General features: G+C 41.3%; 1 protein-coding gene across 1 annotated transcript in view; it reads left to right on the forward strand.

The window, feature by feature from the left end:
• Positions 1-23,432, forward strand: part of ccdc141 (coiled-coil domain containing 141) — a 160,121-nt gene that overhangs the window by 62,275 nt on the left and 74,414 nt on the right. The window contains exons 10-11 of the mRNA XM_080198905.1: positions 17,366-17,485; positions 22,538-22,729. Of these exons, the coding sequence (XP_080055031.1) occupies positions 17,366-17,485; positions 22,538-22,729 (312 nt within the window). The remainder of the gene's footprint in view (positions 1-17,365; positions 17,486-22,537; positions 22,730-23,432) is intronic.

The raw sequence follows: 23,432 nt of genomic DNA on the forward strand, positions 1-23,432 counted from the left end.
CATTGTGCAAGCTTGACACTTAGATATAATAGCATTTGATTTGTGAAACAAATCCCAGTCATGCAGTGTAAACTTCAGCAATTCATGTTTTGTGAGTATTTAATCGCTATTGTCACAGTTGCTTGAATATACGGAACTTGAATATTGCTGAAAGGAGAAACCTATCGCCAAAGCCTTTTAGCTTGCAGTCATCAGATCAAATGTAATAATGTTAAATTTCAAACAATTACAGCAATCTATATTACAGGAGAAGAGGGTGCTGACTGGTTGGCAAGCCAACTTTGTTTGGCCAAGACATTGCCATGGAGAAAGCACCAGGAAAGTATAGGCTCCCCAATCTCCCTGATAATTCCCTTATATTTAATTTTATTCACCATTTTAGCATGCTTGTTTGAATCATGCCTATTTCCCACCCACCCACTTTTACATACATTTACCTAAATGTGACAGGTGGATCATTGGAAATGAACACTGAATACTTACCCACTTCCTCTTCAGTGGGTTATGAATGGGAAGATCACTTGCTGACCTTAAACATGCCTAGTGTCACTGATCTCTTTCTAAATATTTATGATCAAGTGATCTTCATATCAATAACCCATTATGAAGGCAACGTGGTTAACATGGAAACATACAAAATAGAAGCAGAGTATGTCATTCGGCCCTTTTAGCCTGCTTCACCACTCGTTATGATCATGGCTGATCATCAAATTCAAAATCCTGATCCCATCTTCCTCCCACCAAATCCCTTGATTAATTTTGCCCCAACAGCTGTATCAGACTTCTTCTTGAAATCACACAATGTTTTGGCTTCATAAGATTGCTTGTCGTTATGACAAGATAATAGGCCTTCTTATCTTCCACTTAAACTCGCTTTGTGTCACCAAACTATTGACATTTACAATCCCGGTCAACTATTATAAATTCAAAAGAGCTTTGTGTGCAAGAAAAAAATAAATTTTCACCCATGCTGAACCTATAAAAATGGAGAAAATTCACCTTGTCTGCTTGTTTGGAGGGGTAGGAGTTATGTTGATAATTGGTGGAGGGTCTGGATAAAGGTTTTGAAGAACTGGCATAACAGATTGAGAACATACATCTGTGAGCGACTTGCACTTTCTTTAAAGGAACTTGAAGTTCCTCAATCTTAACTGGGTTCAGCATCACATGAAAGTTAGTTTTTTTTCCCCCAGGTTAATTTTGCCAGTATCCTGTGCTTGAATCAGAATTGATTCAGCAGTCTTTAGCTACTTCAATTTTATAACCTAAATTGGTCATTGTCATTCAAAATTACAGGAAAACTCAGTGATTAGCTTGGCTAAGTTGGTAGCTGTGACACTTCTGGTCCAGAATCATTCAACGGCGCTAGAACCAGATTTGCCACTTATACATCATGTTGCTATTTTGGGGATTTTGCTGTGTAATGGTCAATGGATACTTTTCAGACTGGAAAAAGGTTTGTAGTGAAGTTTTCAGGGGCTGAAATTGGAAATGACCTAGATTTGGTGTGCAGGGGGCAATTTCAATGTTTGTGGATGATACGAAGCTTGGCAGTATTGTAAACTGTGAAGAGGACAGTGTAGAACTTCAAAAGGACAGACAAATTGTTGGAATGGGCAGATAGATGACAAATGAAGTTCAATGCAGAGATGTGTGAGATGATGCATTTTAGTAGAAAAAATATGGATAATACAACATATGGGGTAAAATTCTTAAGTGGGTGGAGGAATAGAGGGACCTGGATATAATTGTGTATAGATCATTGAAGGTGGCAGGACAGGTGGAGAGAGCAGTTAATAACGCATAAAGTATCCTGGGCTTTATTAACAGAGGCATAGGGTACAAGTGCAAAGGGGTTATGTTAGACCTCAGCTGGAGCATTGTGTACAGTTCTGGATGCCACATTATTAGAAGGATGCAAACACATTGGAGAGAGTGTAGAAGAAGTTTACGAGAATAAATCCAGGGATGAAAAGCTTCAGTTATGAGAATAGATTGAAGAAATTGGAACTGTTCTCTTGGAGAGAAGAAGGTTAATTTATATCCATCCTGCGTAGAGACTGACGTGTCCAGAACAGAATGGAAGAAATTTGGAGTGATAAAGTGTGTTTGATAATTATAAAGCTGTAGTTGCTAGTTGCATTCATTTTCTTAGTTTAAGCATCCCAGGCAACGTTTTTTCAGTACGCCATTTGTATCTCTTTATGTTTTGTATATTTAAATAGTTGCATGATTGCTTTAAGAAGCGATCGCATGATTTGATGGTGCGGATATTGGCTGTTTTATAAGCTTCTGTCTTAGTTTCAGTTTCTACTCTGTTCAGGCAAGAACTCCTAAGATAACCCTTGTTGTTATTTTGAATCCACATATACAAACCACATTTTTTCTTTTGTGTAAAACCTACAACTCCCAAGATAGTTAGAACAATACAAAAAGAAAATTGGTCATGAGTCGAGATTTTGTTTCATCAAGTACATTGAGGAAAGATCCTAAGTGAAGAAAAAAACATTGTGGGTCTTCAGACTTTGGATATTAGAAGGGGGTGGGGGGTGGAAATCAACAACTGGATTAAAGGTTGAAGTATTAACTCAGGAAGATCTAGTAAGAACAAATAGGGGTGGAAGCCCCCTCTGTGGGGTTGAAAAGAGGGTTTTTTCCCATCAGAAGCGTGAAATTCCAGGCAGTATCTGGCAAATTTGAAGGGAAGGAATACTTTGCTGTACAGCTTGACTCATTTGAAAGGAAATACATCAAGTCAATGATATCCAGAGTAAAAAGGGGAGTACTGCGAAGACAGTAAAAAAATATACAGAGCAGTCTCAAGTCACTAGTGCCTGCAAGAGAAATAACGGGTCAATTATGATCCATGGGTGCTTTCAATGAAGGAAATGAATCATGGAGTCCTCATACAGAACATTTTCCGTACTTTGTACGAGCAAATAAAATTTGGAATATTAGTCTCCAAAGCCATTGATCACTGGAATGGTTCAGGTTCCACCAAAGGAATCAAGTGGAAGGCAGAAGCATTGCTCAGTCTGTGGCAACCTTAAGAAAGCTGATACAGCAATGAGTTTGCTGAGCATTGGAAGATACTGTGAGTTTGTCTAGTCTGTGGTCTCCAATATCAAACTATCTGAAAAAGATTGCTGACTGAACGTGCTTTGATTGTAAAGACAACAGTAGAAATCACAGTTTCAATGGAACTGACAGCAAAAAGGCTTCACAATCCACAAGTTGGGAACTGACTAAGAAGTCAAAATAGCAACAAGTAAACAGCACATCATAGATGTGCTAAAATGGACCATTCAGAGAGTGAATGCTCAAGCAAGGATAGTCAATGCAAGAATTATGGCAAAATGGGTCACATTACAAAAGCTTGTTAGGTTAGACCAGCTTCCCCTGAGGATAATATTCAGAAGAATATGGGTACCTTTCAGAAGAATAACAAGTTACATTCTACAAAAAGACTTTATAACATCGACGAAAAGAATTATGACTGTGAACAGAATGCCCAGAGATATGATGTAGAGCTCTGACTGAATGTTTTATCCATATAAGGTGAATCATATAGATTCTGGGTGATTCCGAAGTTAAGTGGACAACCTATTAGGATGGACGTTAATACTTGTGCTGTTGAATCTTTAAATCCTGAGTCTATATATGAATAAAAGCTGAAGCATCTTCCTTTAAAACTAATCGATGCACTTTTGAGGACACAACAGAGAAGAGATTGTGCCGTTAAAAGGTTACTTCGTGATCAACATAGCGATGAGTGGACAAACAGTGGAGTTGTCTCTCCATGTGTTTCGTGGTAATTTTCCAGTTCCATTTGGGAGATCATGGTTGGAGAAGATAAAACTTAACTGGAATGCTGCCAACAGATTGATGCTAAAACAGACCTACAGTACCTTCTGGATAAATACAAGAGTCCATGATAAACAATATTTGGCTCAGTGAAGGTTGTTCCAAGTGAAACTCAAGATTAAGCCTAATAGTTAACCAAAAAGTCTCAAAGGAAAACTGGTGCCATGAGTAATTCATCCAAAGGTTGAAGAAGAATTAATACAACTTGTTAACACTGGTGTGTTAGACCCAGTTACAATGAGTGACTGGGCTACTCCCATTGTAACTGTCATGAAACCAGATGATTCAAGTTCATAGTTGTGACGATTTTAAAACAACCATGCACCCACTGATATGTGCTGATCAAAATCAGCTTCATTTAATTGAAATTTGTTTGCTGGGTTATCAGGTGAGCAGAAATTCAGCGAGATTAATCTTTCAAGCATATTTACAGATGAATATAGCTGCTGAATCACAACCATTACTTACCATTGTTCCGCATGAAGTTTTTTTTTGTTATAAAAGGTTGTCTTTTACCAAAGAATTACCATGGAAGCCCTGCAGTAGAGAAAGAAGTGATTTGGCCGATCAAAGCTGCACCAACTTGCCAAAAGTGCATCCCATCCAGGTCCACACCACCGCAATATTGCCATAACCCCACACATTTTACCATGGCTAATCTACCTAATCTGCACATCTTTGGACACTAAGGGGCAGTTCAACATGGCTAATCCACCTGACTTGCGCACCTTTGGTGTGTGGAAGGAAATCGGAGCACCCCAGAGGAAACTCATGCAGATATGGGAGAACGTGCAAACTCCATTCTGATAATCACTGAAGGCCGGAATTGAACCCACATCTCTGCTGCTGTGAGGTTAACTACTGTGCCACCCCTGAATTGACATTCATGCCAACCCTATTCTGATGATCAATAAATGAGATTTTGCAGTTTCTCTGGTGAACAATGTTACCTGGATGATATTTTAATTACAGGGCCCAATGAACAAGTGCACTTGAATAATTTAGAAGCAACCTTTATGTCGTCTTCAAGCATATTACAAAGTCTATATATCAAAAAGGAAAAGTTTGACTTTTTCCAGATGTCAGTCCAGTATTAGGATCAAATTATTGATCATAAAGGCCTACATTAAGCATCTAAAAATATGGAAGCTATTTTAGAAGCACCACGTTTGACAAATATGACGCACTTGAGCTTCTTTCCAGGATTGATAAATTATCATGGCAAACATTTTTCTAACCTAGCTACATTATTGAAGCCATTGCACAATTTACAATGTGTTGGGACTAGACAACAGAATGTGAGAAAGTATACAAGGATGTCAAAGATCTGCATAGAAGTCTGAAATATTGGTTCATTTTAATCTGAAGCTACCATTCCTGCTTGCAATGCTTCGTCTTATGGAGCAGGGACAGTAATTTCACATATTTTGCTTTTGGGAGAAGAACAACCAATAGCTTTTGCTTTGCATACTCTGACTAATACTGAACTGCTCAAATAGAAAAAGAAGTATTGAACATAATTTTTGGCATTTGAAGGTTTCATCATTATTTATATGGTCGTCATTTCACTTTATTAACTGCTCATCGACCCTTAACTTCTATTTTTGGGCGGTATAAAAGCATACCATCGCTAGCTACTAGCTGATTGCAAAGATGGTCACTGATCTTATCTGCACATTCCTATGATGTGAAGTATCATCGATCAGAGTGCCATGCTAATGCTGATCACTATCACTCTAATCTTTATCTATTTAGCGGGTGCCACCAACTAGTTTTGCTAACATTCTTTATTTTTCGCGAGTAGATCATTTGCCTGTGACAGCTTTTCAAGTTCAGAGACATACCAGAAATTATCCTGTGATTGTGAAGGTGACGGATATGGTATTGAAAGGAGTGATAAGTGGAACGCATCATCAGCATTCTGATTTGAAAGCATATATATCAAGAAAACTTGAGTTGACCATCCAAGGTGGGTATTTATTATGAAGAGTCTGAGTGATCATCCCTCCTAGTCTATGTGGAAGAGCTCTTGAAAGATTACATGAAGGCCATCCTGGTATAATCCAGGTAAAGGAATTAACAGTTATTTTTGGTGGCTGGATCTGGATGCTCAGCTTGAAGAAAGTGGAACACTGACAATCCTGTGCATGATTAAGAAATACACCACTGTTGTCTCCTTGTGAATGGCCTAAAATGCCATGGTAATGATTGCATGTAGATTTTACTAGTTTGTTTGAGGGTTACATGTCCTTCGTCATAATTGATGCACACTCAAAGTGGCCAGATGTTGTTGTCATGAGGTTTACTGCATCTGAACAAACTGTTGAAAATTTATGAAATTTTGGAAAGATTTGGTAAACTGGAACAGATTGTTAGTGATAATTGTTCAGTTTGCTTCATATGTTTGAGGATTATTCCAAAGTAAACGGTATTCAGCATATAACATCCACACCTCATTATCCATCAACCAATGAATTATTTGAAAGATTTGTACAATCCTTGAAACATTCTTTAACAACCTCAAAAAAGCAAGATTCATTATCATGTTGTGTGAACAGCTTTTTGGTATCTTGGAAATACTACTCGTGCAACTACTGAAAAGTTCACCGGCATTACTAGTCTCAAAGCGAAAGTTGAGAACTACATTTGATTTTTTTATTGCCTCTAGAAACTTCAGAGAAAGTAGAGCATCAACCACAATCTCAAGTTGCTAGACGAGAAGTGAGGGCAAAACAACACTTATTTCAACAAAGAGATTGAATGTTAACTCAATGCTGGGGTAAACATGGATACCAGTCATTGTTTTGGCAAAAACAGACCCAATATCTTACAAGTTTAAACTGAAGATGGACTAGTTTGACAAGATCATGCTGACCAATTGTTATCATCTTGAAAGGACTTCTCAATCATCTCCAGAAGTACCAACTTCTTTAGTCCCTGGTGTTGTGAATACTACTGTGGGAAGACTTAATTGAACCCGAGGAGCAGCATGATTAGTCATGTCACAGATTAATTCCAGCCTCCTGGATTGCTTGGATCCACTACTGTTTGCCTACAGTCACAACAGGTCCACAGCAGACACCATCTCCCTGGCCCTGCACTCAACCCTGGAACACTTAGATCACAAAGACACTTACGTCAGTTTCCTATTTATTGACTACAGCTCAGCTTTCAACACTCCTGCAAAGCTCATCTCCAAAGTCCGTGGCCTAGAGCTCAGCTCCTTCCTCTGCAACCAGATCCTAGACTTCCTAATCCACAGACCTCAATCAATAAGGATAGACAGCAACAATGTACAAGGAAGAGATAGAGAATCTGGGAAAATTGGTGTCACAATAATCTCTCCTTAAATATCAGCAAAACAAACTAGATAGTCATTGACATGGAGGACATGCCCCTGTCTACATCTATGGGAATGAAGTGGAAATGATCAAGAGCTTCAAGTTTTTAGGTGTCCAGATCACCAACAACCTGTCCTGGTCCCTTCGTGCTGACGCTATAGTTAAGAAAACCCACTAATGCCTCTACTTTCTTCAGAGCACTGGAAATTTGGCATGTCCACTATGACTCTTACTAACTTTTACAGATGCATCTTAAAATGCATCCTTTCTGGAGCTTGGTACGTCTCCTGCTCTGTCCAAGACTGCAAGAAACTACAAAGAGTTTTGAATGTAGCCTAGTCCATCACACAAACCAGCATCTCATCCATTGACTCTGTCTATACTTCCTGCTGCCTCGGAAAAGCAGCCAACATAATCAAGGCATAATCAGGTACGCACCCTGGGCGTACTCTCTTCTACCACCTTCCGTCAGGCAGAAGATGCAAAAGGGTGAGGTCATATTCCAACCAACTCAAGAACAGCTTCTTCCCTGCTGCCATTAGACTTTTGAATAGACTTTTGAATACATTAAATTGATATTCCTCTATACCCTAGTTATGACTGCAACACTACATTCTGCAGCCTCTCATTTCCTTCTCTCCCATAGACCCTATGAACAGTATGCTTTTTCTATATAGCACACAAGAAACAATACTGCTCACTGTATACCAATACATGTGACTATAGTAAATCAAATCAAATCCTACTTCTAGTGTCAAGGACAGCCAAATTCATATATAACTGAAGAGGAATAAATGTCTTCCTGATTCACTTATTGATTGAGCATAATGATTAATGGTGCATTGTACTGTCTGGAGTATTATTAATCCTATATATAACATCGCACTAATTTGTTGTTATGATTGCAGAAGTAAAGGGGGAGAGATGTTATATATTTAAGTTGTTGCATGATTGTTTTAACAGCCAGTCACATGATTTGATGACAATGTCATTGGGATGGTTCATAGGCTTCTGTCTTAATTTCAATTTCTACTCTGTACAGGCAAGAACTCCTAGAATAAACCTTACTGTTATTTTGAATCTACATATGAAAACCATATATTTTGTCTTTTTGTGTAAAATCCACAACCTTTAACATTGGACATCTCAACGAATGAGAGCAGTATCTAAGTAATTTACTAGCATGCAATGGATTGGGCAGCATCTGGCTTACTGGCATTATTAGATTCCTTCACTTCAGCAAACACAATCTAGACAGTAGTTTAGACCATAAATGTTGAGCAAATTTATTCAGCAGTAAAGAAAGAGTAAACAGTACGATCGCACAGCATAACTTTGATCGTAGTTATAGAACTATCTATTCTTATGAAGTGATTATTTTTAGTTGTCGATGAACAGACTTAAACTCTCCAAAAGCTTGAGACTGACTTCTCTATTTGAACTAGCTCAGCTGAAAAATACTTTAAAGAAAACAACCAGAATTAAAGAAATTTGAATAACTGGATGTGTTAAATTCAAAACAAGACTGCCAATCAAAGGCAGATTTAAATAAATCCTGCAAGCTGTTTGTACTTGATCTGAGTAGCTTTGCATTTCCACCAGATACCAGGACCTCACACACTAGAGGCAGGAACGGAGGCATGGGTAGGGAGCATGAAAATATCAGTGGTGATAGATCATGAGTCAGTTTCAAGGCTCCAATCCTGGCCTTGCAATAATTATCAGGGCAGAGGAAGGCAGGACAGGAAACCACTCTCCTCTACATAGAGGCCAATTAAACTTGTTGAAAAGCTAATTTTAGAGCTTTTTGGAAACAGGTACGTGTGTTTTAGAAGCTTTCAATTTCAGAACAGCTATAAGGAAACAGGTATACAGTCAAGAGCCAGCCACGGCTACTCCAAAGTGTCACCTTGACTCTATAGGAGGGTCAGTGGGGCAAAAGGGAACTGGTCAGATAGCAGGGAGACTAGGCATTCAGCGCTGGTTAGATTGGGGTCAGCAGCCCCCTGGAAGTGCGAATGCAGAGGTGCAGGGGAGAAAGTTGACGAGGACAATTGGGAAGCCAGCCATCCAAACGGAAGGCTCAAGCTCACAATTGAGCACGACTGTCAGATCTTTGACCCATGATAATTAAAGACAGCACTCTTTGTAGGAAGAATATGGGAGAAGAAAGACCAGCAGGAAAGCAACAGAGACCAAGCCTTCAATAGATCATGGTAGGAGACTGGCACACCCAAGGCAGAATGTCACAGACATTTTGTGCCCTCATTGCCAAAGACCTCCCATCTCCCAGCACTGGTCACCATGCCATGCCAGTGGTTGTCAAAGTCTTTGTTACTCCTTCCAAGAATCAGCTCTGGACCTTAGCAGCATCTGAAAAACAGCTTCACACCATGCCACCTGACTGGTCCTTAATGTCCTCTTTGTCCAAGGTGGACAATATATTAGTTTAATGAGAGTCACACCCTCACAGGACTGAACTCATTGTATTTTGTCTCCTGCCCCCCTCACCCCCCACCTGGATGCAGTGTCTCATCAGAGATCCATCAACGGGACTAGCTTCCACCCCCTCAATGTCTAACTGGTCTGCAACAACAAGAGCTTTGTCCCTGTGTGCTCTTGCTTTCTTGCCAATTGCTGTGACTGCTGCCATTCTTCACCAGCCCATGCTGCCTTAAATCTTCACTCCATCACAAAGTGCGTGGATGGATCCCAAGAGAAAATAAATATTTCTTAGAAGGTTGGTTACTGACCCCTGTGCATTAGGGTTCCCCAGACAGAGGCACAAAAGCGATACTACCACTACTACTTCTCGACATAACACGCATTGAGTAGGCCATCGGGCTTCTGAAGATGAGTTTCCAGTGCCTGAACCTGTTACTTGGTGCAATCAAGTGCCATCCTATGGGAGTCTGGATCATTGAAATAGTTTGCTGTTCTCTCCATAACATGGCCTGGTTATGGTGTGAGAGGTGTGGACTTTGAGACAATAGGCAGGCTCTGGAAGGAAACAGTTTGCTGGGGCAGGAGCAGGAGGTGAGAGGAGGAGAAATTGGAGGCGGAGGGAGATGATGCTAAAGAAAGATGTGACCCTGCTAACTGATGAAATGTCTTCTTCCTGCCACCCTGTGGGAAGAGGACCTCTCTCCTCTCCTTCATGGCCTCTAACATTAGATCCAAGTCTTAATCAATGAAGCAAGGGTCTACCCAGATGCCAAGCCTTTTGCCTCCCTCTAACATCTTGCTTCCTTTTTATAAAATGGATGGCTCTGGCATAATCAGCGGATTTTTTTTCCATTAGGACAACTGACAGCCTCGTTGATGGTGGCCATGGGATGTCTAAGTGAGTCCTGCATTTTATCTGATCTGCCTCCATTTCTGTTCCCACTTACCCTAATTGTGAAACCTGTCTTCATATCAGTTAGACACCTCACCTCCAGGAAAATCAGTTTCCCATGGAAGGCAGGTTTCTGATTCAAAAACAGACTGCTTCCTATTTCCCATTCCTGTGGTGAAAATTCAGCCTTGGGGTGTATCAAAATAATTCATTCATGATCTTAATGTGGAGATGAGAACAGAGCCTAGATATGGGAGAGTGGAAATAGATGAGTGGTCAACTGCATTAAACAACAGTGAACCGTGGCCATTTCAGAGTCGGGCACCGTTTAAATAAAACAACAGTCCACCTGCATCACAGTTTTCTGGCACCTATTTGAAAGGTCTGTGAGGAAATCAAGTGGAGGAAGAGATTTGTAGGATTTACTTTGCAGAGGAAGCAGGAAAGAAGACATGGTTGGAAGAAGGGGAAAGGCAGCTCCCTGGTTCTCAGGTACATTATTGGATGCTCTATTGGAATGTAGCAAGAGACAAGAATGAGGAGCTGTTTCCAACCAATGGATAGAAGAAACACCAAGTTACCACCACCGAGGAGTCCTGGCTGGAGATGGCAGAGGAGATGAACTGCAGGAATGTGACTCCAAGATCCTGGAATCAATGTTGTAAATGCTCAATGAGCTGACTTGGCCAGGAAAGGTGAGCATTTCACTTTATTCGCTCAAGTCTTGCAGTGAGTGCATCCCCCCTTGCTTTATCTCATCAGTCTTACTCCATGCATACCACTTCTCACCCCACAGCACTTTCACTAAGACCAAACTGAAGTAACGTCCCCTCCTTCACAAACATTCCCTTGTCACACTCACTTCTCAATTCATCCCTCTACCACTGCCAGCAACTAAAATACTCAACTCACTTCAATTGATCTTCTCAGCCAACTCCACCACTTTCACTACTCATCCTGAAGTAGTCCCCTTCCCATAATCCTCAAAGGTGTGACCTCAGCATGTGACTGATTCTCACTTTCACCATCTCGGGGAACGTGAGTAGCCAATCAGCCCATTGAGCCTGTTCTCCCACTCAGTAAATCATGGGTGCATTCTTGGCTCCATCTGCCCACCTTGCTTCTATAACCCTAAAAGAACTGCCAAACAAAAATTTATCAATCTCCAATTTGAAATTTTCAATTGATCCCCAGCCTCAGTAGATTTTTGGGGAAGGAGGGTACCCTTTGTGCAGGAGTGCTTCTGTAATCACCCCTGAATGGCATGGCTCTACTTTTAAGTTTATCCCTGTTGCTTGGACTCCAATGGATGTGTGCATTCAAAGCCACTCATTGGTTTGATGTGCCAGAGAAGAGTGCAGAAGACTGGGGGAGGCCAGGACTGGTGAAGAACTACAAAAAGTAGTTGATTTTCCCTGGTAGAAATGGAGGCTTAGGAGATGAATGGCATCTCAAACTCCCTCAGCATTGGAGATGATGAGGCTGATAGTCCATCAGAGAAGGATCACCTGCTTGTTATTAAAGCAGCCCTTGTGTCGTGGACAGCCACATGTTCCACTGGCTGTACATTCAGATCCTCAGCATTACCATTATCGTAGCTGTCCTCATCCACTGGGTAATGAGTGCCTTTTTCATCTGCTGTGCCATACTTCTTCACTCTTCATGTTGTGTGAGTTACAGCATGCAGCAGTCATCTGTGATGCTTACAATACTGCAGTGAGCCTCCTGATCTGCCAAGACACCTGAACATTAGCTTGCTCAATTGTGAGATTAGAATTTTGCAGTGTGAAGGCATAATACCAGCTCTTGGAATCATGTGCCAACAAACATGAATTCCTGTCTTTGGTTGTAGATGAGCTGAGCATTGACGGAGTGGAAGCTTTTGCTGATTGGGTGTGTCGGATTCCCACATACATGCAATGTATTACATGCTGCGCCTGTGGAAACTTGTCAATGGTGCACACCTCAATGCTTGCCCTATCTAATCTTCATCAGACAGCAAGGTTCTATGTTTGCCTGCCCTGAAATTGAATCCAGCCACAAATTGCCTTGTAGATTTGTGAGGTTCAGTCTGCAGATACCTTTGAAGGAGCCAGAAGCAAAGAAATTCCAACTGGTGGTTAATTTAATTGCCACTGACTTGGCCAGGCCACCAGATCCAGCTGGCTCCTCCAAGAGGTCATGGTTACTGAGCCTCTGCTTGCACACCCCTTAAGGCCTTCTACAGTCGCACCATCATTAATGCAAGTTAGGTTCAGTATGTTTAAGAATATGCAAGTGCAGAAACTTTTCAACTTCAATCATTTGAAAAGCCCAACACGAAAGTCGTTAAAAATGCAGTGTATGTTTCAATGAAAATAAATACTTTAAAAAGTAGAAAACTCCTGCACTGTAAAATTCTGGGGCACTTATGGAGATGTCAATATCTTGGGCAAAAGGTTTCATTTTATTCATATTTTTGTCATATTTCAGCCTAACAATATAAAACTCAGATAATTTCATCTTCAGTTAAATAGTATTTTTCTGTCCTAAAAAGCTTGTATGCTTTTTGAAATAACTTTGATAAAAACCAAGAATCACACAGCTATAAAACATCAGTGGGACAGATTTCATGAAAATTCCTCCTTATGTCTTGAGCCCCAACATAGGTCTGCAGCATTCTTTAACAACGATGTAAGAACAAATCACATGGTACAATGAACAGGTAGTCAAAACTAAACTGAGCTGCTGCAGTTGCTTTTGTGTCAGGATTCTCCGCACCTCCCGCCATGTGTTTGATGGCGGTGAAAACAGCCTGCTGCTGTCAATGCGATTTCCCTTTTTATGCACCTTCCCGCCACCAGGAAACCTGCACTGGGGATTTGCTGCCAGTGGGATTGGAAGATCCCAAAGACAGGAATGGCCATCGTCAAAGACACAAATAAATTTGAGTGGAATAATTTCAAAAAACCTTAATTTTATACGAAAGTCAGATGAACAATATCATAATGCGAAAAGTCATTGAAATAAAATCATTTTGAGAACAGTTTGAGGAATTGACTTGTTCATTGTTCAGTAGACATACTTTATAGTTAATGGACGAGATCTTCCGGCTGTTCACATTGGCATGATCTTCCAGTTCCACTAATGGTGCACCCCCACCACAGGTTTCCTGGCGACATGGAGCACGTTAATGGGAAATCCCATTGAGAGCAGTGGGACCAGTAGATCCCACCACTTCCTGCCACCAAGAATCAAGTCACTGAGGGTGGGGCAGAGAATCCCACTCAGTGTCTGAGAAAAGGTCTGTAATGTTCTGTTGCTTTTCAAAGACATGAGATGAGTAGATAAGAACATAATAAATGGCAGGTGTCGAGCATTCTTGCGCCTAATTCGCTATTCAATATGATCATGGCTGATCTTCTAACCTAATTCAACTTTTTGGCCCGTTCCCTATATCCCTTGTTTGCCTGAGAGATCAAAAATCTCAGTCTTGAAAACGCTCAGTGATAGAACATTTCCAACCCAAGGATTCACAACCCTCTGATGAAGAAATTTCTCATTATCTCAGATCAAAATGATTGACCTTGATCCTGAGGTTATGTCTTGGTGTTCCACATTAAGCAACCAGGGGAAACAATGGCTGCAATTCTCCCAACTTTTCTGTCAGTTCGGGGTGAGAGACATGCATCTCCCGCCTTGAACAGGGATCCGCGCATGCACCGGGAACGCATGCGCATCTCCCAGAGCCAGCGAGTAGTTGCCAGTCAGACCATGCTGGAACCCAGCGGAAGGTAGGTGAGTCATTTAAATCTTTTTTGCATGTATCTGAAATATTTTTATTAGCTCATTATCAGAACCTTTCGCATCCTGATTGAATCTCCCACCCCACGAGAAGTACTGCATTTCCGGTGGGATTCAGACTAGCTCCCCACGTTTGGAATGAAGTGGGGGGCAATCAGGGCGCCCTCAGGTTTTGGGCAGTTGGGGGGGGGTTGGTACCCTCTGGGCATGGACACCCTAGCAGTGTCAGCCTGTGTCCCCTGGCACTGCCCAAGGGGCAAAGTGCCCAAGCCCAGGGGGCACCTTGGCACTGCCCTCTGGGCAGTGCCGGGGTGGGGCCTAGGGTTGATCAGTGGGGGTGGGGGTCCTGCTGCCATTCTGCAGACTGCATTGGTCTGGGATGGAGGGAGGGTAGTGGGAGTGGACTGAGGGGGTGGTCTGCCAGGTGGGGGGTGGTCTGCTGGACTGGGTGGGCTGTCTCAGGGAGGGTTCAGCAGGGGGAGGTCTACTAGGGTGAGGGGATTGAGCGATCCTCACTGCTTGGTGGGGGGGGGGTGGGGGGGCGGGTGAGTTGCACATTGAGATGCTCTAGGATGGGTAGGGTGTTTTCGGGGCTGGCCTGAGAACTGCTGTGGGGGTCACGATCGGGCCATTGGGGGACTGGAGGGGTAGCACTGCAGGAGTCCCGGGCTGGCCAATGATCGAGCTGGCCAACAAACGGGGAATCTGACAGATCGGGATCACTGCGCACGCGCAGAATTCCAGAACTGTCAGATTCCAGCATGAAGCGGCTCCCCCCCCCACCACCAAAGCTTTGTAATGAGATTCCCAATTGGGACCTTTGCAGTGCACAGAGTGCGGAGATTCAGGTAAGAAGCTGAACTGACAGAACAGTCAGAATTTAGAACAGTTTTTCTGCCAATTCAGCACTTTTGGGAGAATTGTGGCCAATGTTTCCATGTCTATCCTTGTCAATTCCCTTCAGAATCTTGTGTATTTCAATGAGACCATTCTAATTCTTCTAAACTCCAGAGAGTATAGGCCCAATTAACTCAGCCTCTGATCATAGCACATCCTGTTCAGACTGGCTCAGATCTAGTGAATCATCACTGTGTCACCTCCAATGCAAATATATACTTCTGTAAATATCGAGATCAAAACTGTGCGGAGTATTCCAGGTGTGGCCTCACCAAAACCATTGCAGTAAGACTTCCTTATTCTTGTATTCCAATTCTCTGGCAATAAAGCCAACATGCCATTTGTCTTCCTAATTTGCTTATTGTACCCACATACTAACTTTCTGTGCTTCTTATAATCAAGTCTCTCTGAACATCAACATTTACAAATGCTGTGCTTTTTAGAAATACTCTGCTTTCCTATTTTTATTACCAAAGCAAATAACCTCACTCTTCCCCATATTATATGCTCCCTTCCATCTTATTACCCACTGTCTTAACCTTTCTATGTCTCCTAGCATACTTTTGTTTCTTCCTCACAGCTTACATTTCAACCCAACTTTCTTTCATCAGTGGATTGAGATACATTACTCTGTTTGTATAAGTAATTAATGTAGACATAGTTGAGACACTGAACCTTGTGGCACTCTACCAACTACTCCTCCAGCCTGCCAATATGAAAGCGCCCCATTTTTCCCTTCACTCTGCTTCCTATCCTTTAATCAATCTTTCATCCATGCTTAATATATTAGCTCCCACCACCCCCCCCAACTCTATGAACTTTTATTTTGCACATTAACCTTTTGTGTGGCACCTTATTGCATGCCATTTGGAAATACAAGTGTACTACATGGACTGGTGCTCCTTTATCTAACCTATTGGTTACATCCTTCAAACTCTAATAAATGACACTTTTGTAGGGACACAGAATAAATCCAGTCCTAAAATATTTTCCTCTTAATTTCTTTGCTGGCTTAGCAAAAATTAACTTTGATATCTGGATAGGTGAAGTTATTTTTGAGTCAATTAGGAATGAAGAACTTGGTTCTGAGAATAATCTAAAATGTCTATTATAAAGGTGGAAAAGACTCCAAATTCAAAGTGGCTTCCAAGTCTTAAATCCACATGTAACATTCTAATGCTTAATATTATAAAGCTACAATTAACTTAAGGAGAAATCAAAAAATTTAATTTTCAATTTGCCTTATTTAAAGTACTTGTTCCTGCAAGTAGTTTTAGTTCAATTAGTTGGTATGTGGGATATTTCCTTGATATTTAAACGCTCTTCTGCTTTTATGACATAAACATGAGCAGTTACATTAAAGCCTATTAGAACATTGAGTTTGCTGGGATCCTAACTCAACCTATTTCACCTTTCCTATCAGTTCTTGCCAGAAGAGAGACACTTTGACACCATGCATTATATAGTCTCGTGAATGAGGTTTACATGACTGAGCAATTTGACAGTTCGAACAGCCTGAACTGAACAGTCGTAACATCATAAATAAAATTCAGTTTAGATATTTCTGGGAAAAATTTCATGTGTAACTGCATGACTGTGGAGCAAAGCACTGTGGGGTCACTAATCTTGTAGGTATCTTGTGGTGTTAAAGAAATGATACCAGATAACTGGGTGGAAGGAGAAAATAGATTTTTTCAACAGAGAAACCATGGTAGCAGCGAAGAGAGCAACTGTTCTTTCTAGTGTTGTAAACTGAACACTTTAATCTAGGTTACCGAAGTACATTTACCTGAAACTATTGTTTGAATCAAATTATAAGTCTTAGAGTGACTAGATGGCATTATGACATTGGACTTTAGACATAAAGTGAGAGCAATCAGAAGGTTACAGAGTGTTGACAACAGTTAACTGAATAAATTAATACATTCAAATTACAGAAAGAGCTGAAAAGAATATTCAAAGCAAATGGATTAATCCACCATAAATAATAATTGACCTATTTCACTTTTTCCCATCATTATAAGTGACTTCTTTAAATTTATAAAATAAATTATATGTTTCATAAGGTAATTCATTATTTCAGATTGTTTAATGGACAAATTTGCAGAACATAGATTTAACTATTTGACTGTAATTTGTCAAGGTCTCAGGATTTCTACAAGCATATAGATCACGACTTTCCAGTACTTCTGAGCCAGGAACTTCCCTCTCTGAATCTGAAGACATACTGAACAAATATTTGGAAATGTCTGACCAGTATAAGGTAATCTTTATTTATAGATTTCCACTTTGTAAAACTGTTCTAGGTGAGATTTATTGTTTTCTCTATTGATGCTATTATGCAAAGTAATATATTTACTGTGCAATGTTGAACTAGGTTCTAATGGTAGGAAATCTCACTCAATACTGTTATAGGCCATATCGCTGATCCATCAGAATCAGAAATGGCCCATAGTATGATTTCAGAAAATAGCAGCCCCACTTAAGGATGGTATTAATTTACTATTTTACAATCTTCTAGTAACTTCTCATTGGGAAACTGTATGTCCTATTCATTAACTGGGACTTTTAGGACTTTCTGGAGTCCATACTGAGTAGCTGTCTTGTTCAGAAGAATGTGGTACTTTTTATTTGACTACATTCCATCATGCCTTTCTTGGTGCTCAGCAGAAATTTATTCCGATGGTTAAAAAGGATCAAAGGAGGAGAGGTAATCAGCCGTGGATAACGAAGGAGGTGAAGGAAAGTGTTAAATTAAAAGCGGATGCGTTTAGAGTAGCTAAGAGTAGTGGGCGAGAAGAGGATTGGGAGAGGTTTAAATGTCAACAAAGAATGACAAAGAAATTGATAAAGAAGGGTAGGATAAACTATGAAGCTGGGCTAGCGCTTAATATAAAAAAGGATAGCAAGAGTTTTTATAAATATATAAAAAGGAAGAGGCTGGCTAGGGTGAACGTTGGACCCTTAGAGGATGAGAGGGGGGACTTAGTGGTAGGGTTTGGGGAAATGGCTGAGGCCCTGAACAACTTCTTTGTTTCGGTCTTCACGGAGGAGGACGTGAGTAATTTGCCAGGTGTTAGCGATGGAAAGATGGTAGGAGTGGAGGGCCTGAATGACATTATTGTTACTAGAGAGGCGGTGCTCGACAGACTGGAGGGACTGATTGTGGACAAGTCCCCAGGACCGGATGGAATGCATCCAAGGGTTCTGAAGGAAATGGCGGGGGTGATAGTGGATGCCTTGGTGATTATTTTCCAAGCGTCACTGGATTCCGGGGAAGTGCCGGAAGATTGGAAAACGGCTAATGTTACGCCATTGTTTAAGAAGGGTGGCAGGCAAAAGGCAGGGAATTATAGGCCGGTTAGCTTAACGTCTGTTGTAGGTAAAATGTTAGAATCCGTGATCAAGGAGAAAATAGCGAGGCATCTTGAGGAGAATTGTTTGGTAGAGCAGACGCAGCACGGTTTCGTTAAAGGGAAGTCACGTCTGACGAATTTATTGGAGTTCTATGAGGATGTGTCTAGGGCGGTGGATAGAGGAGAGCCGGTGGATGTGGTCTTTCTTGATTTTCAGAAGGCGTTTGACAATGTGCCTCACAAGAGGTTATTGCAGAAGGTCAGGGGGCATGGAGTTTGGGGTAGGGTGTTAGCGTGGATAGAGGATTGGCTGTCAAATAGGAGGCAGAGAGTGGGGGTCAATGGCTGCTATTCGGATTGGCGGTTGGTGACTAGTGGAGTGCCCCAGGGGTCGGTGCTGGGGCCTCAGCTATTCACCATTTATATTGATGATCTGGAGGAGGGAACCGAGTGTATGGTGTCGAAATTTGCTGATGACACCAAGATTGGTGGAACGGCAAATTGCGCGGAGGGTGTGGAGAGTCTGCAGAAGGATCGAGATAGGCTGGGCGAATGGGCCAGGAACTGGCAAATGGAATTTAATGTTGGCAAATGTGAGGTTGTCCACTTTGGTAGGAATAATGGTAGGAAGGACTATTACTTACATGGCGAAAAACTGCAGCATGCGACGGTGCAGAGGGACCTCGGGGTCCTTGTGCATGAGTCGCAAAAACCCAGCCTGCAGGTGCAGCAGGTGGTCAGGAAGGCGAATGGGATGCTGGCCTTCATAGCGAGGGGGATTGAATATAAAAGTAGGGAGGTCTTGCTGCATCTGTATAGGGCATTGGTGAGGCCGCAGCTGGAGTACTGTGTGCAGTTTTGGTCGCCGCACTTACACAAGGATATTTTGGCCTTGGAGGGAGTGCAGAGGAGGTTTACTAGGCTGATCCCGGAGTTGAGGGGGTTGAACTATGAGGAGAGGCTGAATAAACTAGGCTTGTACTCGTTAGAGTTTAGAAGAATATGGGGAGATCTCATTGAGACGTATAAGATGTTGAATGGGAGGGATAGGATAGAGGTGGAGAGGCTCTTCCTGCTCAGAAAGGACCGTAGAACTAGAGGGCACAGCCTCAGGATAAAGGGGGGGTGCGTTTTAGAACGGAGTTGAGGAGGAACTTCTTCACTCAAAGGGTGGTGAATCTCTGGAATTCTCTGCCGTTGAAGTGGTGGAGGCTGCCTCGCTCAATATTTTTAAGACGCGCGTTGATAGGTTTTTGATAGGCAAGGGGATTAAGGGTTATGGGGAGAGGGCGGGAATGTGGAACTGAGCCACGACAGATCAGCCATGATCTTATTGAATGGCGGGGCAGGCTCGAAGGGCTAGATGGCCTACTCCTGCTCCTATTTCTTATGTTCTTATGCCTTAGAGCATTGTGCCATTGACCAAGGAATCTGCTTTTAATACAGAATATTCAGAAACGTGTGTCTAAATTCTTTTCCAGTGGTTATATGTGTCTCTATGCAAATAGTACTTTTGTAAGATATAGTCCAGGCTCTTTGTGACTTCACTCTAAATTAATCTACTCTGATTTGTTAATCTTTTAGTCCCAAATTATTCTAAACCCCTCTTACATTCAGAAAGTGTAAGAAGTCTCACAACACCAGGTTAAAGTTCAACGGGTTACTTGGAATCATGAGCTTTTGCAGTGCTGCCCATTCACTCACCTAATGAAGGAACAATGCTCTGAAAGCTCTTGATTCCAAATTGGAAGGATGAAAGTTGGGGGTTTATACTAAAGCTACTCCTTGAGCTATTTCTTTTTTCACAATCAAGAATAGATTTAAAATAAATCCAAACAGCATTGTGAACTGAATTGCTTTCTTTGGTTATGTTGCATTTTTAACAATACACCAGATTTTCTTTTCAGTTGCAGAGAAGCATTTTTAGCTAACTGAATTAGGAACCTGCAGCAATCACATAATCAGGAACAAATGTGTGACGATGCCTATAAAAGATGTATATAAGGCAATGTGTAATAGTGAAAAAATATACTGAGAAAGTAAGACCACCACAAAACAGAAACAAAATACTGTGGATGGTGGAAGTTGGAAATGAAAACAGAAAATACTAGAAACACTTGGCGGGACAGACAGCGTGTGTGGAAAGAGAAAATGAGTTAATATTGAAAGTCAATAAAAGTTCAGCAGTCAAATAAATTAAGATGTGAGGAAGCTTCTTGAAGGATGCTTAGGCTTTATATCCTTAGTACAGAGAAGAGAAATACTGTGGCTCTGAATATCTTAAAATAGACAATGTTGGTAAGACTTAGCATGTTTGTCAGTGTCTGTAGGAATAGAAACAGGGTTAATGGGTGGAATTTAATGGTCATCTTAGTGGGTCTGTTCACTGACTGGAGAGCCAATGGCAATCCCATTGGGGCCATTTCTGAGAATCCCATCAAGATTAAATCCCAGTCAGGCAGTCTGCTGACTTCTGTCAGGGTTCTGGCTGCACTGAGGGGAAATTTCCACCAAACTTTCTCCTGAAGAGAATGTTCTGCTTCTGAAAGCTTCCAACTAATCAAAAGCTATCAGATCACCAGTACTTACAGCAGTGGCCTCTGCCAGTACTGTAGTGACCTGAGAATGAAGATTGTTACTGGAATCCTGATGTGGAGGTTAGTGGAGCAGAATCACTGGGGCCAGACATGGAGGCCTTTGAGGGTTTGATGTCAAGAACATCAGGAGGCAGAATGAGGTGCTGCAGTGATCTTTACATGATAACCTAAGTGTCTCAATTGGCCTCCAGATGCGGTATATTTTCCTGACCCTTTCCATCTCAGACTTGACTGGGAGAATTGGTAATGTGACAGGTTCTCCATCTCGCACCTTGCTCCATTGTATGTCTTCTCCACCGCACGACCTGGTTCTAAGACGGGGTAGAATTAAATTCTGCCCAATATTTCAGTTCAATTTTTTTTATTAAATCAGGAAAACAATGAAAGATCCAACAGGTTTTAAGCAAGAGTCAGGGAAAGGGGTGAAGGAAACAAAGAACAAAATGGAGGATTTGTTATGGGGTGAAATAGGAGTGATTAAATAATGAAAGGGATGATGGTGCAAACTGAAAAACATGTGGTGATGAAACAAGTGAAGAAACAAAGGATGTTTCCAGAAGACGGAATGGGAAATTAGAAACATTACCAGCAGCTCCTTTCAGTTCACAAGTGTGATCCTGAGCTTCCAGTCATTTTATTCTTTTGTTACACTCCCAATCTGACCTCTATGACCTTGGCCTCCTTCAGTGTTCTAATGAAGCCAAGTGTGAGCTCAAGGAACAGCATCTCAACTTTCAGATAGGCATTTTAATGCCTTCTGAATTCAACACTGATTCAAAAATTTCAGATCATAATCTCTGTCCCCATTTTAGTTAGTGTTTTATGGTTTTGTTTTTGAATGGCAGATGTTGGTATTGATTCTGTTGTTGTCGTTTATACCTCCTCTTGACACACCTTTGTTTGTTGTCCCATTAGCTTTTCCTATTTGCTTTTCGCCATCATCCCTTTTGCAATTTAATTTTTCCTGTCTTTCATCCTATCACAATCCTTCCCTTTTCTTCTATCCTCCCCTCCTTCCTTTCCCTGCCTCTTGTTTTAAACCTGTTACATCTGTAACTTCCTCCAGTTCTGATCAAAGATAATCACCCTGAAATGATGGGTGCAATTTTCCTGTCCTGCCCGCAATGGGAATTGTAACGGGTGGGACAGGACCACGCAAAGGTCCATTGACCTTGCGGGGGGGGATTTTCTGGTCTTGGGATAAGCATGGTCAGAAAATCAAGCCCCGTAACTCTGTTTCTCTCTACATATACTGCCAGATCTGCTGAATGTGTCCAGCATTTCCTGTTTTCAGTCCTTGCTTTAGAACATTGCAGATCTCTTTTAAGTATTTTAACTGCAATGTTATTATATGTGTTTCAGGAAGTAGAGAATGAATTAGAACGCATTACAGACATCATCAAACAGGCAGAAATGTTTGACGTCCCAGAAGTAAAATCACTTTCTGAAAGGTTTACCATCTTGATTGGAGAATGGAAAATGTTGTGTCGGGACCTGAATGCACGGATCGAACATTTGCAATCTTACACAACTTTTCTGAAACAAGCTGAAGAGGTGATTCTTCAAGACAAATTATCTTGCTGAAGCACGTTTTGTTCAGTTATGCCATGTGGAACTCAAAATGCATTTGTTGATTATGATCTTAAACTAACAAATACTTTCTTGTTCTGTTGTGGGCAAATGGGTGAAAGCAATAAGAGCTCAATGCGGAACTGGCATTATTAAAATGCGTTCAGAAGTGAGGTAGAATATCTCAGTGCTAGGCTTAAGTCTTGAGAGTCATGGAATGTTGATGGGTGAATGATGACAGTGTGATAAATTGAGAAATATGAAGGATCAGTGGAGTAGTGCTTGATGGTATCACAGTTGTGTGACCGCTGTCAGATGTCTGGATCCAGATGCGAGGAGTTGACCTCTTTGGCTACTAGCTCACATTCTCTTCTGCTGGTCCTTGAGGCCTTCTGGCTACCCAGCACAAGCATAGCTTCTCTCCTCCTATACACTCCGAACACTGTGGCATCTAGCACTATACCTGTGTTTCTGGGACTCATTTCTGTGTCCTGATGTTCCAACTAGTTTGTTTTTGTAAATTAAACCTTTATGATCTTTTTCAACATAGTTTGGTAGTCATACCAGTCATTATTAATTAGTCATTATTAATTCTTTAGTTTATAATTTTTTAGCAACATTAAATATTTTTGTTGCTTATCAAACTAAACAGTATTTAAAAGTTAAATTATGCAATATGGATGGTTTT

Source organism: Carcharhinus amblyrhynchos, chromosome 11 (assembly GCF_965287045.1).
Source record: "Carcharhinus amblyrhynchos chromosome 11, sCarAmb.v2.hapA, whole genome shotgun sequence".
In the NCBI taxonomy this organism is placed as follows: Eukaryota; Metazoa; Chordata; class Chondrichthyes; order Carcharhiniformes; family Carcharhinidae; genus Carcharhinus; species Carcharhinus amblyrhynchos.